The following is a 16,990-nucleotide window of genomic DNA, read 5'->3' as shown; positions in this document are numbered from 1 at the left end:
ATCATGAAATATTCAGTTGAGTTGCACTGAAATTATTTTATCACCTGATTCTGTTAGACATATGCTGATGGAAAGCTGAGAGGTGTTGTCTCCCACCCAAGAAAATACAGAAGAACTGATGACTGAATCAATACTCATATATCTTTCCTCACATTGATGAGAATGGCTAATAAATGGTATGCTATTTTGACTTTAATCTGTGTACTTAAAAGAGACATATCCTGCTCATTTTCAGGTTAATATAGTAGTATAGTAAATAATAGTATTTTGGGTTTCTACTAGAACCTGTTTACATGCTTTCATGTTAAAAAAAACACATCATTGTTCTCATCCTGTCTGTCTGAATGTACCTGTATTCACCCTCTGTCTGAAACGCTCCGTTTTAGCACCTGTCTCTTTAAGACCTCCTCCTGTAAAAAGCCCAGGCTGCTCTGATTGGCTTGCGAGAAAAATATGGTGCACCTTTGGTGCAACAAAGGTCATTCTCAAACTGTAGGTGGTATATTCTAATGAGCTGCATGTGACACAGGAAGGGGAGCCACATCTGAACGGCTTGTTGAATCACATGTTTTCTGAAAGACCTGACTGAGTTGTCGTATTTCACAGTTCGTGGGTTGGTAGACACTCCAGATACCCAGATGGATGAGCACTGAAAAAGTCAGTTTTTCATGATCTGTCCCCTTTAATAGACCTTTGAGCAAACTAAGAACATGTGCATATAGTTAATATCCTCTAATAATGGCTATTTATATATCTCCTTTATTTAACCAGGTAAACACTCATTGAGATTAAAATCTCTTTTCCAAGAGGGGAGCATGAACAGATACAACAATAAAGACAAACAATACAAGCAGACAAATACAACGGTCACACACCACTAGTGAATGAGCATGACATCCAGTTCTGATCAATAATGATACCGAAATACTTATATCTTGGGACAATTTCAATATCAACCCTGAGATCTGAGGGAGATTAGACGCTCATTTTTAGCCATTTGAAAATAGCATGATTTTGGATTTGTCTGCATTTAACACAAATTTAGTCACGCACATTCTTCTTAAAATAATAAAATGTAATCCCTATTAAATCCAGGTGTACAAATATAATATATTGCACATCATTATATACAATTATGAGCTCAAATAATGGACTCAAAGGAAATAATGAGTTCAAAGTGTTTGATCATACGTTGTCTACAACCTTTTGCTGAATCCTTGAGTTACTAATGCCGCCTCACAGCCGTGCACACTGGCATGATAAACACTTGCACTGCTCTTCACCTCCTCCAGATCCACTACTACTACTCTCTTTCCCATCTGTGCTTAACCAACGTATTCATCAGCAAAGATATACACCATCTGTGAGGAAAGGAGAGGAGAGAGGAGGAGAGGAGAGGAGAGGAGAGGAGAGGAGAGGAGAGGAGAAGAGGAGAGGAGAGGGGAGGAGAGGAGAGGGGAGGAGATGAGAGAGGAGGAGAGGAGAGGGGAGGGGAGGAGAGGAGAGAGGAGAGAGGAGGAGAGGAGAGGAGAGGAGAGGAGAGGAGAGGAGAGGAGAGGAGAGGAGAGGAGAGGAGAGGAGAGGAGAGGAGAGGAGAGGAGAGGAGGGGAGGAGAGGAGAGGAGAGAGGAGGAGAGGAGAGGAGAGGAGAGGAGAGGAGAGGAGAGGAGAGGAGAGGAGAGGAGAGGAGAGGAGAGGAGAAGAGGAGAGGAGAGGGGAGGAGAGGAGAGGGGAGGAGATGAGAGAGGAGGAGAGGAGAGGGGAGGGGAGGAGAGGAGAGGAGAGGAGAGGAGAGGAGAGGAGAGGAGAGGAGAGGAGAGGAGAGGAGAGGAGAGGAGAGGGGAGGGGAGGGGAGGGGAGGAGAGGAGAGAGGAGGAGAGGAGGAGAGGAGAGGAGAGGAGAAAAAACAACGGTCGAAGAAATATTATGAGAAATTGTTTGATGCCAGCTAACAGAGCCACATATACAAATCTCCCAATTGAATCTGAGAGCAAACAATATTGGTTTCTGTGTTCATCGACCTATAAGCCCTCTTCAGTATATGAAGTTTGTTTATTTTTTGTCTCCAAATGTCAAGTCATAAAAGACCTCCATCTCCTCCAGTCTGTCTCTCTGCGCCCTGGAGAGGGCACCTCAGGAAAGAAGAACATACATGTTCATTTCCATCAGAGTTCTATCAGCAGCTCCGGCAAGTAAATGAAGATGTGCTGGTGTTAAAGGTGAAGTGAATTCCCTGTTTTGCCTGGTGACTTGTATGTGGTTAGTTTCCCCTGTGGTCTTATTGGACGGAGGAAACTTAAAGACCCTAACAACCAATTTTCTTAATCTTCTCATAAACAATGGAGTCTTACATGAAGTCAGTAATTTGAGATTTAAACATGAGACATTACTGTAGTTGTGGTTTTGCCTTTGTTTTCCTCATTGGTTTGAAGTAGATGGGACTCAGTTGGAAAAAGATGTGTCACATATTTCCGTGCAGGCTGTTCTCATACATGGTTCCTAGCTACCTATGTAAAGTAATTTGCATTTCCCACAGAATCAATTTGTATGTAATCCATGAATCAGGAAGTATAAAGAGGGATGCATGGGTGGGTCAGAAAACACCAGACTTCCACCCAGGAGGCCGCGGTTCGTACCCCGTATGAAACCAGAAGTTACGTTGATTTATTTGCCGCTTCCGAAGTTATTTTAACCCAAGATCATTTCCTAAACCTGACTAGGTAATTGTGTTGCCTAAACCTAACCAAGTTGTTTCCTGTGAAGATGGAAGTTTATTTTGAAAAGACCGGAGCAGAAAATGAACCATGTGACTGGTGTTACTGGACATTCGGAAACACACAAAAAATTAGGTATAACTTTTCTTAAGATATCATACGAACCATTATGAGGATATGTTGTTCCATGCAACCATAAGTGTTTAGCAACATTTGAATCAAAATCTGATAACAATTGTGGTTCTTTTTTGCTATTGTTGTCAGCACTGTCAAGTTTTTCAATGTTAAACTCTTGATTCATATTTATGAATATTTTCCCCAAACTTTAACTTTGATTGTTGCTTATTTAGTCATAAATAATGTTACACAACAACATGCCGATGGATAATCACTCTGCTCTCTCATGCAGTCAGAAGGCAGGGTTTTAGTATTATGTAGTATGGTCTCACTCCCAGGGCGTCAAATACCAACGCTTGGGCAACGGCCCTCGGTGTCTTGCTACTGAGGTTAGAATTTTCCCAGTTGAAATGACCAACTTCTGACCTCCAAATGTTCCAGGTGCACGACGCCAAACAAACAAAAACTATGGTGTACACTGTCAGGGCTGCTGCTAGCCATTTGGGTGCCCTAGGCGTAATTGCTTTGTGCAACCAATACTCCCCCCCCCCCCACCACCACCACCACAAATTGTCTCTCACTTTATTCTACGTCACAAGCTCAAAGCGTAGCATATTCACACGGATGGGTTTACCAAAAAGCCAGAGCGGCGTTGTGAGAGCACATTAAATGAGGCTCATTATTCATACGCCATTTGGTGAGACCAGGCTGGAATAATTTACCCCGTCCTTGTTTGTCTCTCTTGAATGACATCAAGGGAAAAAAAGCTGCGCTCCCACTGTGTCTAGGAGAAGTAATTAATGCTGTTAATGTGGGCCCGTCCTTGGCTGCTGTTTGGGTCCTGTACCACACAGGTCTCTTTGACCCTGTCTCTCTACGGGGGACCACAAAGTGTGGAGGAGAGGCCCGCAGCTTCAAAGCTGATACTACAGCATCCTGAAAATAGAACAGAGCTACTGTATGTGAGTGAAGGGGGGAAAAAAGTGCGGGACCATATGCTCTTCCTTCTGGCCGTGAAACAAGATGATCTAATTAAATCAAGTGCTAAGTTTTACATGAGTGGGACAAAGCTTCTCCTGCTGAGAGAAGGTTCAAAGTCATATTGTTAGCTATTCCTTTTTGGCACTGAATTCATCACAGAGATTCAATGCCAAAAGTCCTCAAAGCATTCTTGCATTTTTAGCTCTCATCCACCTAGAGTGAAACACGGTATAAGACATGTGGTATTTATGTTAATAGAGTAATCTTTTTAATCTTTTAACTTTAACCATTTTTAATTCCAGAGAATCTTCAGAGGAACTGAACGCACCAACATCTCAGTGGTTTGTGCCCCTCCTGACAATAGCTGCGAGGAACAAAGAAGCAGCGCAGGACGACGAGACTAATTCAGTCTCAGCATGCTAATGATATCTGCTGACACTTATTTGAATATTATTCTAAATATGAACCAAACTCATGTGTTATTTACCTGCATTCCTGCAGGGAAAACATCACCGGCTGTGTGTGATGTATTTACACATCAAACATCTCCCTCGCTTCCACATCACTGCTCTCCTTTTTTGTCTTCCTCTCCCGTCTGCTCTTATCTCATCTCAAAGGACAGTATTATCTTATGATCTCATTAATCTTAAAATTATAATCTTGAAGTCCATAGTATAAAATGCATTACATTTGTTATACATGCTTAAAATGTAATGAATGCTAGCTTGTAGAATGATAGAACAAGACAGACACAGCTGCAGTTAATAAACGTGTTAATGTTTGAGGTGAGCTTGAATACTTTACTTTTCAAGCATTCACGAATATAAATTAAATTGGGAGGACTGTGTGGCATCCTATAAGCCTCAATCTGAACACCCACACAGGTGTTGAAACTTAGCTGATCAGACCTCTCAGCTCTGCGTGGGCGGGTACAGACCGCGCTTGATTGACACCTGCCCGACTCTCCTGGCAGTCTGGTGGCACCTGTGAGATCCTTCTTTTGGATTTTAATGACAGTAAAATGGATTTGTTTTTAAGTGCTCGGAGGTTTGTGTCCTCAGAAAGCATGTGAAAAGGGATCTAATCAGCCTGAACTGAAACACTTGTGTGGGCTTTGACAAAACTACACTTCCCCATAATAAGCAAAGCTTCCCTTAAAGCTTCAGTCGGCATATATATATAACCTTTCAGCATATTGTAATTCAAGTTTTCTGAGAGAAAACTAGACTTCTGCTCCTCCTCATGGCTCTGTTTTCAGGCTTTAAAAAAATCTAGCCCGTGATGGAAGACTTTAGCCAATCACAGGTCATTTCATTGAGAGAGAGCGTTCCTATTGGCTGTTCTCCGGCTGGTGGGCGGTGCTTGGTATTTCATCAACTGTTCTCAACATGGCTGCCGGGTCACAAACTTTCTCATTTTACAGCTAAACAGTACACTACAAGATGTTTCTGAGAACATATGAGGAGAGAAATAGGCATTAAGCCCGGAACACACCAGGAACGTCAGCAGCGCGTGGCGGCTGCATTACTTGTTGTTTTCTATTTCGGCGTCCGTGTTAACAGGTTAGAGCAGCCTCACTGACCGCGTGAGATGCGCGTGTTTCTTCTAGAGAGTCAAGGTCTCGCCTATTTTTGACTTGTGCCACGCGCGTTTTATTTCTAAACCAACACCTCCTGCTTTCATTTCAAAATAAAAGCCCTCAAGCGTTTTTTCTGTGGACAGAATTCCTTCATTTGTTAACACGAGGCTTTTATTCTGAAATATGTGCCGGGTGGTGTTCTAGCGAACACCACCCGGCATGGAGCTTCATGGAGCTCTCCAAGTCACTGCATGTGTTAACATGCAGTGACTTGGAGAGCTCCATGAATGAATATAGTACGGAGTTTTAATTATGGTTTATTACTATTATTTACAAATTACCACATGTTTCTCTCTGTCTAAAATAAATATAAATTACATTTATAATGAAATGAAATGGCCATTAAAAGGCAAACTCTATGTAGAAAGAAAGGGCTGACAGCAGCAGCTGACACGCAGCTGTAACGCAGTCGGAGTTCGTCAGGATATAGTGACCGTTTTATAAAAATAACTTTTCTTATCATATGTGCTCCATGTCTACCCACTGCAGCTTTAATCTGGTGATGCGAAAAGCACTTCCCCCCTCCTGACTTCCTAGTATAAGTCAAGGCCTACGGAAAGGAGGCTGGGTCACGCGTCATCAACGCATCATATCTTTGGGGGTACAACATATGCGCAGTAAAATCTGGCCTGCACTCACCGAAGTTGAACCAATCGCAACGCACGACCGTAGCTTCAGTTACACTGCGCATGTGTCATACCCCATAGCCCAAAACCCATGTCCGCCCGTGAGCCAGCCTCCTTTCCATAGGTCTTGGTACAAGTACGCTCTGCACCTCTGAGTAGCACTTCTTGGATATTTTATAGGATGATTCTGTGTCTGTTGTTTTCTTAGCTTGTCTTTCAAGTCAGTTTCATAAAAAGGGTGCTTGTAATTTGACAGTTTGCTTCACTGGATAGAGCACATTGTCTCCTGTTTTCCATTCATGATGTGTTCTGAGGTTGGAGCACATTTTGAATGCTCTTTCTAACTTCTGTCTCATCTAATTGGATGAGCTAATGACCGAGGACCTGCAGCTGGGAGATGGTGGGTGGAGTCCGTCGTTGCACACTGAAGATGGCTCGAGGCTGAAATGTTTTCATTCTGTCTTTGCTAATAAAAAATTGCAAAAGGAGTTGGAGCTCTTAGATCAGTTTTATGAGTGTAGACTATGTCTTCAGTTGGTGTGCTTAGATGCACCGGATCGATTACAGCTGACACGAGGTTGTGGATGGTTGTGAGCTCCTTACATCCATCAGATGTGTTAAATTACAATCTGCTTCCCGAGGTGCGTCGTCAGTCCTGGATACAGATTCAGATGGCAGCCAGAGAGGATAGCAGCTAACCATCAAATGTCATTTTTGTTTGGGTCAAGAAATGGAGACAAAGCTGTTTTGTGAAATGTAAAATGATGAGGCTGACACAGAGCTTAACACAGCAGCATGCAGAGGCAGCAGTGATACTGGAGAGATGTGTAATGCTTGGGTGGCCAGCCCCTAATCACATTAGAAAAAGCAACATGTTGAACTACAGCCACTCCCCGATCTCAAAGTCTATTAGAGCGGAAAAGCCTGTTATTAATATCCCAATATGACAGTCCCCGTGTTGTAACACTATCTCGTCTCTCTCCGCTATCTGATTCATATGTAAGTAGGTCAGTGGTGCCGGGGCCCGGCTATGAATGGGCTCTGTTAGCCAAAGATCCACAGGCTCAAAGCAATTACACATTAACACGGGGCTCCGTCCCAAATTTCCCTTTTAACGTCTGCTGCTTGACCCTTTAGCTCTTCCTTAACCAGCCCGGACCACACATTAACAGCACTCCTTAACATTTAATCGTTCCATGTGCTGTATGAAAGGTGGGAATGAATACATTATATAATACTTATAATAAGTTTCTAACTTCCCAAGCAATCATAGAATGGGAGAAGTAAGACAACAGCAGCTGGGGACAGTTTGCTATCCACAACAATGACATCCAGAAAGACATTTACAGTGAACTTGGACTGGTGTCCTCTTCTTCTGGCTCACAACAACTTGACAGTGAAGAGGCAGACAGGAATCAGGGAGAGAGAGGGCCATGACATGCAACCAAGGCGCTGCTGAATACGAACCGCAGTCGTGTGGCGTTGTATCCGTTCGGCTACCGAGGCGCCACTTCTTTTGAATTCAGGAACTTTACTTGTAATGGAGTATTTTTAGACTATGGTATTTCTACTTTTACTGAAGTAAAGGATCTCATTAGGCTGCTTCTTTTTTTTTTTTTTAAACAATATATTTATTGAGTTTTTTCCCTTTTTTTCCCCACAAAGGATAGAACACAATCGATACAGACAGCAATACACATTAATTCCCCCCGACGTAAGATAATTGCATGAATAAACTTAGCATATATGATAACCAAGTAACAGTAGTCACAACTGTGATAAATACAAGTAAAGAAAAGAGAAAAAAAGGAGAAAGTAAAAAAATAATAGAAAGAATATATACGTATATATATATATATATATATATATATATATATATATATACACATATACACATATATACATACACATATAAATAAGTAAAAACAAATAAACAGAGAGAATTAAGTAATAGTAGTACAAGAGATAGACAAGCTATATACATGCAGTATATTCTCTTTAATGGTCTGACCATGGAAAACACCATTAAGAGAAGTACCAGGATGTAAAAAGGTTACAAAGTCACCCAGCATTTATGAATGAATATGAACCACAGTCATGTGGCGTTGTAACCGTTTGGCTACCGAGGCGCCACTTCTTTTCAATTCAGGACTTTAACTTGTAATGGAGTATTTTTAGACTATGGTATTTCTACTTTTACTGAAGTAAAGGATCTCATTTGGCCACTTCTTCCATCACTAACCCATCAGCTGGGAACCATTTGACCAAACAACCTAACTGTATAGAAAAATGTAGTTTGGCGTTACTTCAGTACACAAGTTACAAATAAATCAACATTGACCTCAGGTTTCACACGGGACACGAACGTCGGTCTCCTGGGTGGTCCCAGGAGAGTCTGGTGTTTTTCGACCCACCCATTCATCCCGACCTCCTCCCTATGTGGCGTTCACCACTCTTTATAATTCCTGGTTCACAATTACATGAATATGCACTGATTTTGTTTGATACTAAACTAGCTACACTTCAACAGGCTACAACAGTAAATAATACACCAGTCACAGGGGCCATTCTTCTGCAGAACAAGTACTTTTATTTTGAGTACATTTTGCTAATAATACTTTTACTTAAAACCTCTGAGCAACCACACAGGTGTTTTCAGTTAATCTGGCTGATTAGACCTCTTCTCAGGACTGTGTGGGCGTGCAGACTGATTGAGTGACATGTCCCTGAGTCTTCTGTTAGGGCGGGACAAATTACATCTTTGATTTGGGATTCCCACCTTCAACCTGAGCAGAGGTCTAAGCAGACAGAATAACTGAAAACACCTGTGTGACAGAGGCTTTAAGAAAAGGATCTGTCTACTTCCTAGTTCGCTTCCTAGTGTCCTTGAGCAGCTCAGTCAGCTTCAGTGTTTGGTTGATGCTCCACTATAAATTTCCTCGACTACTGCTTTGCTACGAGCACATTTACATGTCCCAAAGTGACCTCTTCACACATCCTGAATCTGCTGCTCTCAAGTGTCTCACCAGCGTGTTATACTTGGATGCTGTTGCAGTCTTTTGACACGTCACCTGTTGCCATAATTGGAGGGAGCTAAATTCCTACCTGCTGTCATTATTTTTCTTCCTCCCATCCTCAACCCACTTTGATACCCCACTTATCACCCCTGCATTGGAAGCACTCATGTGCTTGGATGAGGAATTAGCTTTGGTTTGTGCTTTCCTCACCCAGGATGCTGCTGCCTCAGTAGAATCCATGCATTCTGATCTTCCTGACCCCATCCTGTAAACACCACATTAAATATTGATCACGGTAACATGCACAACAACTTCTTTTTTTTTGTTTTGCTGCGCTCGGCTTAATGTGTGAGGTTTTCCGCTAATGAGACATTTGAAGTGCTGCGAGTCATGTTCACCAGCGAAGATGTGATCAAAGCTGAACGATTATTGAAATGAGAGGGTTAAAAAGAGGAATTTTATTTTAATGATCACTGAGGAAGGTTTGGAGGAGTTATCATACATATTGTACATATATTTTCTGGCTTATCATAATGCGCTGCAAGCAGTGTAGAAACATGAGTTTGAAGTGATAGAAGTACATACATTAGCTGTCCAGGAAGAGTCTCTGTTGGAGGCGTCAGCGGGGACCAACCAATGGATGACTGCATGTCCGGTCACCAGGTGCAGGCTGGGAACTTGTTTCTTGTGGAGCAAGAGTTGATTAAAACATACATGGTAGTGCAGTTAATAGTAGCCTTACCTGGTGTGCATCTCAATCATTCATTTAGCATTGAAATAGTCTAAACTTTCAACACACATTCTCTCTCTCACAAACACACACACACACACACACACATACACACAGCCAAGAGGTTGTTAACATGAGGATTGTATATTTAAATGGATGATCCTGAAAGGCTCCATTAAAAAGGAGCTTGTGTAAAATAGCATGTGGTGAATTAATAACCTTTTGTTTTCCCGTGTGCATGTAAAGAGGGGGCCTCTTACACTTACACTATGGTATCATTTAACATTTATTTTTTTTATTTTAAATAATACAATAAATATACTACAAACGAACATTGGCTTTGGTAGAGTTACAAGTTCATCATTTTCTCTCCACTTCACAATCGTGGACATGAGCTTTTTATTCATCTGTAGCATTGATGTATCCCGATGAATAAAAACGTGGACCGGAGATCACGCTACAGAATCATAACAACAAGAGAAAAAACTTTACAATTTCATGCATACAGATAGGTTTTAATGCTTCAAAAGACATACAAGAGTGGATGGCCACAGTAAACTTGAATTTATTGACATAAAAACCATATAACTTCTATCCTCTTATCCTTACACAGGTTTGACAAGACTGTGAAAACAAACAAAAACAGACAGACAAACGGAAATCTACAAAAATGAAACCAAACAAAAACAATGGCAGCATCACTGCTGGTTCTGGAAATTTACAAAAATTTGTTTCTCCTTTTTTTTTTTATTGAGAGGAAAGTGTTAAAATTTGGGCGTACTGCATCACAATGAAAAATAAAGCCAAAGATCTACAAGCATATTGAGTTATCTTAACAAGAAATGGTTCAAGTCACATATTTGAAGATTTAAAAAAAGAAGGAAACAAAACAAACCTATGTATGAAGGGCTGTAAAGATTCTGTGGTAGATACTAGTGGTCATAAGCATAGAGAGTGCATAGTTTGAACAAAAAGCATAATTACAATAAGGGCAAAAATAGTAGACCTACAAGCTGCATGAGCTACCGCTTTCATCTGGCTAATTTAGTGACCTGCTTCTACTGTGGTTAAATCAAGAAAAATACTTTTCAAGTTGTTTCCCATAAAATAAAACAATGATTTCAAGCCACCACGGCCCTTAAAGCTAAATATATACCTGAAAACCTTTGGTGGAAGGGTTTAGGGTTTCATACACCAAACAAAACTTTGGACCAGATCCCTTTTGGATGCTTCGGCCCGATTACAACAAGTCCACTTCTTAACTCCATCAGTGTGATGTAGCACAGATGATCCAACAGCACAGAGCCACAACGCAGCATCTTAGAGCAATGATATGCAAAAGCCAACAGAGTTTCCTCTCGTTATTCCAACATTTTGGTACAAGTTTCTTATCTGTGCGGTCCGCTGAAGCAGGAGATAATAAAAAGCCGCCATGCTGCACTGATCTGTTGGTGGATATGTAGAGAAATGGCATGCAAACACCACCGCTGAACATTAAAAAAATTAAATAAAAAAATGGATGCAGCAAAGATCCACCTGCGTCGGATGTGGGAGTTAAGAGAGTCAGGGGGCTGCTGGTGACGGGATATTATCACCACAGATTTCCTTTCATTCAAACAACACAAACTAGAAAAATACATAGCACCACAGAAGAGAGAAAATAGCACCTAGTTTTGATTTCTTTGTGTTTTCACTAAAATGTGACATCATCTCCCATTGCATAGTCAGACAGATGTGTATTTCAGGAAAAAAATAGAAGCTGTTTATTAAGTTAATGATATTCTGTTCAGAGGACACAAAAGGAGGAATGTATTCTTTTTTTTGTTTGTTACGCAAATCACATAATATCACAGAGCTTGTTTCCGTCTTTTATTTCCATTCTGCTCTTAAATTACAACAAGGTGTGCTCCACAACTGCAACAAGACAGGACTTCCCAATTTTTTTTTTTTTTTTTTGTTTCGTTTCTCAAATTACAAGTCGAATTTCCTCACTTTGGATATATTTCTACAATTTAGATGTTATCCCCGTATCCATCGTCTCCTACTGTACCTCACAATGAATAAAGTCACATGCATGTTTTGAAGCCAGAAGCAATAAACAATTACCAGGAAAAATATACAGAATGTACTTACAAACATAAAAATTATTTATATATATTTATATATATAAGGTCCATTCCAAGGGAATGGGGAGAGAATTATGCACAAACAAAGCTCCCGTAGCTAATGAGCGAACAAACCAACAAAAGACAAGTGGAAGAAGCCGGGGAGATGAGGGAAAACATGAAATCAGAAGTTAAGAAAGGAGCCAAATCAGATGGAGTCCATGGCAAATACTGCGAGCGTCTGGAACGGCTGCAGCTCTCAGGGTCGCCTTCGTGGTTTGGGTAAAAAAATGATCAAGTGTGATGACATGGGGCTAGGGTTGTGTGTGTGTGTGTGTGAGTGTGTTGTGTAGGAGGAGGATCTGACATCCAGTTTCAAAACTTGCATGTGATGGAGAAGGCACACTGAGGTTTCAAGGTTATTTCCTCTATTCCTATAGAATTTCACTGTATTCTCAACTTGATTTTCATTTTTACTCATACTTGTTGCTTTATGGAAACAAAAGTTACTTTTTTACAAATAGAATTGTCCTATTCTTTTTCAATTGTTTTTTTTTTCTGAGAAAACAAATATATGCTTTTTTTTTCTCCATTTGTTCAGTAAACAGTCTTAGCCCATGAAACAGACAGGGCCCACTTCAAATCCAAACTTCTGCGTGGAGCCGCCGAAATCGTTGAACATGATGTCCACAAATGGCACCTGCTCCACCTTCGGTGTGTTGATCTCAAGTACTGTCTTTTCATAACCCTTTTTCAACTGTGGAGGAGAAAAAGACACAGCAGGAGAGAGAGTTAGTGTGTGAAAACATATCCTTCAGAAAGAAATATTGACTTGAGCCACCACGAAGACAACAGAAACATCCTTTTCTGACAGTGTTCATCAGAGGTACCCCACCAACCGCTTACACAAACACACTAGGGATGCTCATTTTGAAAGATGTTCTTAACCGATAACCGACCCTCGTTAACCGATTATTAAACGTTAACCGTCGAGATTTGTGCCTCTCATGCAGCGGTGTACCAGCTGCAGGAGCACAACAGATATTGGTTGACGGGAGTCTCAAGTTCACCGTCCGGGAGCGTTAACTTAGCAGCTACGATGCTGCGTTCACTGTCTCCAGTTCTCCGTCCGGGAGCGTTAACTTAGCAGCTACGATGCTGCGTGTAGTGTCGCGGACATGCAGCCACTTTCCCAGTAAAAGTCTCCACCGCACATTTAGTTTAGTTTAGCAGGTTGTCAGCTCTAACATTTCTTTTAACCGTTATAACCGATAGCGTTAATCGGTTAAAATGCTTAGTGTCGGTTAACGGTTAATTATGGACATCCCTAAAACACACACATCTCTCTGACTCACCGCACAGCCATCGACCACGGCACGGATGTAGGGGTTGTTATCATAAGACATCTCCTCGTCGTTGGAGCCCAGGAAGCGGATGGCCTTGTCGTAGTTGTCCGGGTCCTGGTCGTGCCAGGCCACCGACTGGTAGCAGTTGTACGTCATGTTCTGTCTGGCCGCCGCGCTCAGCAGTCGCATGAAAGTCATCTGGACCACGCTGATGGGGTTACCCTCGGCATCCACGTAGGAGAGCTGCAAAGAGGATCACAGACGGAGTTGAACAACACCCGAGTCAAAATGAGTGGACCGAGAGGAAGAGCATCCTGAAGATCCTATAAAGATTCACTGAGCACACTGTCGTGTCTATACTGTGCAGCGTTTTCGTCTCTTGGGAGCCATTTTGATTAAATTTATGACTAGTGATTTGTATTCCTGTTTTACTGCTGTGTTTGGATTTCTAGGACGTGTTTCTTATTGACAACAGCGATAGAAAGAGGGGGTATCATCCAAGGATACAGAGTTAATATACTACCATGCTCTGTGAGCGCACAGAATAAACTAACAGAAGTTCAATTAGACACTACAGGACGACATACTGACTTGATCATTAAAGGAGAAGGTTGCTGAAATCCCAGATTTTTCTTCAAATAAATCCCATGAAAAGACCAAAACCAACAATGTGTGAGTTTGTTTCTCAATTCTTTCCGACTTACAAAAGGCCCATTTCCTATAAGAGTTGGGCAATGTAGTTTTTAGCAAACGTTACTCAAACAGCAGCAAAAAGTGCATTTAACAGGGACTATTTTCACACGCGGATTAATACACATTTAGTGCACTACTGAGTATTTACCATATACTGTACATAGGAAGTGGACGTAGTCACCGTGACGTCACCCATTGGCTTGTAGACTACCATTTTGAAGCCTTGAGTTTGGCATTTTGGCCCACACCATCTTGTTTTTTTGCAACCAGAAGTGACACAAGAGGGTGGAGCTAAGTACAACCGAACGCTGAATAAAACATTTTTAGGTAACCAAAAAAGTTATAATTAACTTTCATGAAGTGAAAACACACTGTGAAAGGGTTAAAGACCTAAGACGAAAACACGGGCAACTCCCAGAGCGGAAAACGCCGTTATAGCGACCTGTCAATCACAAGGTAGCCACGCCCTAAAGCATCCCCTGCTTTATGGTCTATCTGACTCTAAATGGGACCATAATGTACTAAATGAACATCATGCTGTATTGAAGAAGACTTGAAACTAGTGATTGAGACCATAAACTCATGTTTACAATGTTTACTGAGGGAATAAATCAAGTGAGAAGTAGGCTCATTTTCTCATAGACTTCTATACAACCAGAGGAGTCGCCCCCTGCTGGCTGGTAGAGAGAATGCAGGTTTAAGACACTTCCAAACAACTTCCTTGTTGGCTTCACTTCTCAGAGCCGGAGGTAGCCGCCTGGTATTTACCAAAGAGTGGTGTTGTGCTGACCCCTGTGGTGTCATATAGCTTTCTGGGTGATCAGCCCGATTCGACTGTCTGTGTTCTCTCTGCAGGTGACCGTTAGAGCAACTGGGGATACCCGAGGGCGTTCCCAGGTTGTCTGGTTGCAGCTGGCAGCCTGCTGGTCTCTGGTTGACTCTCTGCTGGCTGCTGCAGCTTCGCTGCTCTCGTGTTTGGTTACTCACTCACTCACACCCAAATCTTCCACTCGTGCACACCACAATCTACTGGCTTTACTGATATCCACACCTCATACTTTAATTACTAAAGTTACCTTTTAAATATTGTTCAATTTGGCCTAATTTGATTTCATTTGTTAAATTTTAATACGGTGTGTTTCCCTTTTTGTTGTGGCCACTCGAGACAGGTCATAACAGGTCTATATCGGATTGACTTACAGTTTTTTTCAATTGCTAAAACACAATTTGTGAAACTAGGGCTGTCTTTGTTGAAACTCTACACACAAAAACAAAAAACATTCACAGTCTTTTTTTCATTTGTAGCATTCTGTAAATATATACTAAATATGAACACAAATGCTATGGGGAACAAACACATTTATTTATTCTCAATACTCATAACAGTATCAGACACAATAACTTCCTCTATCTCTCCAAAATATCCCTCCTTTGTTGTGCACACCAAAGAGCAAACCTGGATCCTCTTTGTAGTGTTCAAGCTCTGATTTCTAGTTGATCTGATCAGTTACAGGTGTTTTCACAGGTGCATTCTGGGTGCCGGTGATTGATAATTAAATGTGTTGTTTTAATGGCAGTGTTTAGCAAACAACACACAGAATTTTAGTTTTAAATTATGTATTTAATGTAGATAATTATGTGTAGTTATTTGCTTAAAGCAGACGATGTGCTCATTGTTTAGCAGACCTGGTCAATAGATCGGCTACGTGAGCGAGTGGTTTCAATCATTGTACCAGGTTTTGTGTCTTGACAACTGCAAAAAACTGTAAAATAAACTTCAATATTGTTCATCATAATGAAGGAACATGTCAGCCAGTGCAACTGTGTGGCTCACTGATGTGTTTCTTTGCACTACAATGGAGCTCTTGTCAGTAGAATCCCTTCATTGTTGGTTTTGGTCTTTTCATGGGGATTTGTTGACAATAAAAAAATATTGAATATCACACGCCTTATGCTTAAGTAATGTGCAAATATATGCAAATGTCTCCAGGGTGAAGATGAGCGTAGAAAAAAAGACAACATTTCAGGTGTTGATCCGATATAGACAGGGAAGAAGGGCGCAGAATATCTCCACGGTCTAATGCCTGGAAGCTGTACTAATGTGCTTAATGCGGAAAAATCTGCCATCAAAGTACAGAAAATAAGCATAACTAAACACCTCATTTAAATGTTGTAATTATGTAAAATATATACCCAATATGAGCAAATTATGGTAAGTACATAATGTAATTATCTTAATAGGAAATATGTTGCAGTAATATGTTAACTTGCTGCTAATTAATCCAGGATTTGATATTTTTGTCCGTGCGTGACTATCTACATACCAACCATCAGGAATCCATTAGATCCACATAGTGGCTTCGTCTGTCAGACAAACGGGACGTACTGAGAGTAGAGCGCATGCAGCATTCACACCATGCAGCCGGAGCAGCAAACCGTCTGTGAGTCTGGATGTGGTCTTTCTCGACTTCTTCTTCTGGCACATAAGCGAATGTTCACACACAAACAAACGCATGCACATGCAAACCCAGAGTACCGACACTCAATCTTGACGTTAACAGAGGGAGCTAATCATCTGTGCAAAACTTTAGTGCCAATGGCTGATTATGTAATTAATCACAAGATATAATCAATGAAGACTTTGTTGTGCAGTTTGTCTGTGAGTGTCGGCATCGTGGCTCAACAAAGAGCCACTAGCTCTGGTGTTTTCATCCTCAGAGTGGCCAGGTAGTCCCCATGCGTTTCTCACCTACCCCACCACTCTACCATCCCCTTTCCCCCCGTCCCGCGCAGCGTGTGGATCCAGCCCGCCATCGCCAGAGAAACATTACCTCTTTATCATCACAGCCGCAAGTCAACAGTGACTGAGTACCCAGAAGCCCCTGGGTGGTGACTGAGTGCCTGACCTGCTTGACTCAGAGCTACTCCGCCGGATCTAAGTAGTGTTTAAGGGAGAGACACTGGGAATGTGAGTGCAGCTGAGTGGCTGCAGCAGAGAGGGAATGGTACTTATCCCCCCCCCC

General features: G+C 41.6%; 1 protein-coding gene across 4 annotated transcripts in view; it reads right to left on the bottom strand.

The window, feature by feature from the left end:
• Positions 1–10,317: 10,317 nt before the first annotated feature.
• The window catches only part of col5a1 (procollagen, type V, alpha 1), an 87,863-nt gene continuing 81,190 nt past the window's right edge, over positions 10,318–16,990 (bottom strand). For 2 of the 4 annotated variants that reach the window (XM_074618209.1, XM_074618210.1), the window contains exons 65-66: positions 13,284–13,517; positions 10,318–12,685 (exon numbers count right to left, since the gene is read on the bottom strand). In XM_074618209.1, the coding sequence (XP_074474310.1) occupies positions 12,539–12,685; positions 13,284–13,517 (381 nt within the window). In that variant the 3' untranslated portion in view covers positions 10,318–12,538. The remainder of the gene's footprint in view (positions 12,686–13,283; positions 13,518–16,990) is intronic. The other 2 variants (XM_074618207.1, XM_074618208.1) reach the window with 1 other exon arrangement.

This window comes from Sebastes fasciatus, chromosome 19, assembly GCF_043250625.1.
Source record: "Sebastes fasciatus isolate fSebFas1 chromosome 19, fSebFas1.pri, whole genome shotgun sequence".
NCBI lineage: Eukaryota > Metazoa > Chordata > Actinopteri > Perciformes > Sebastidae > Sebastes > Sebastes fasciatus.
Note: the sequence above shows the minus strand (reverse complement) of the source record. Positions and strands in the feature narration are given on the sequence as shown.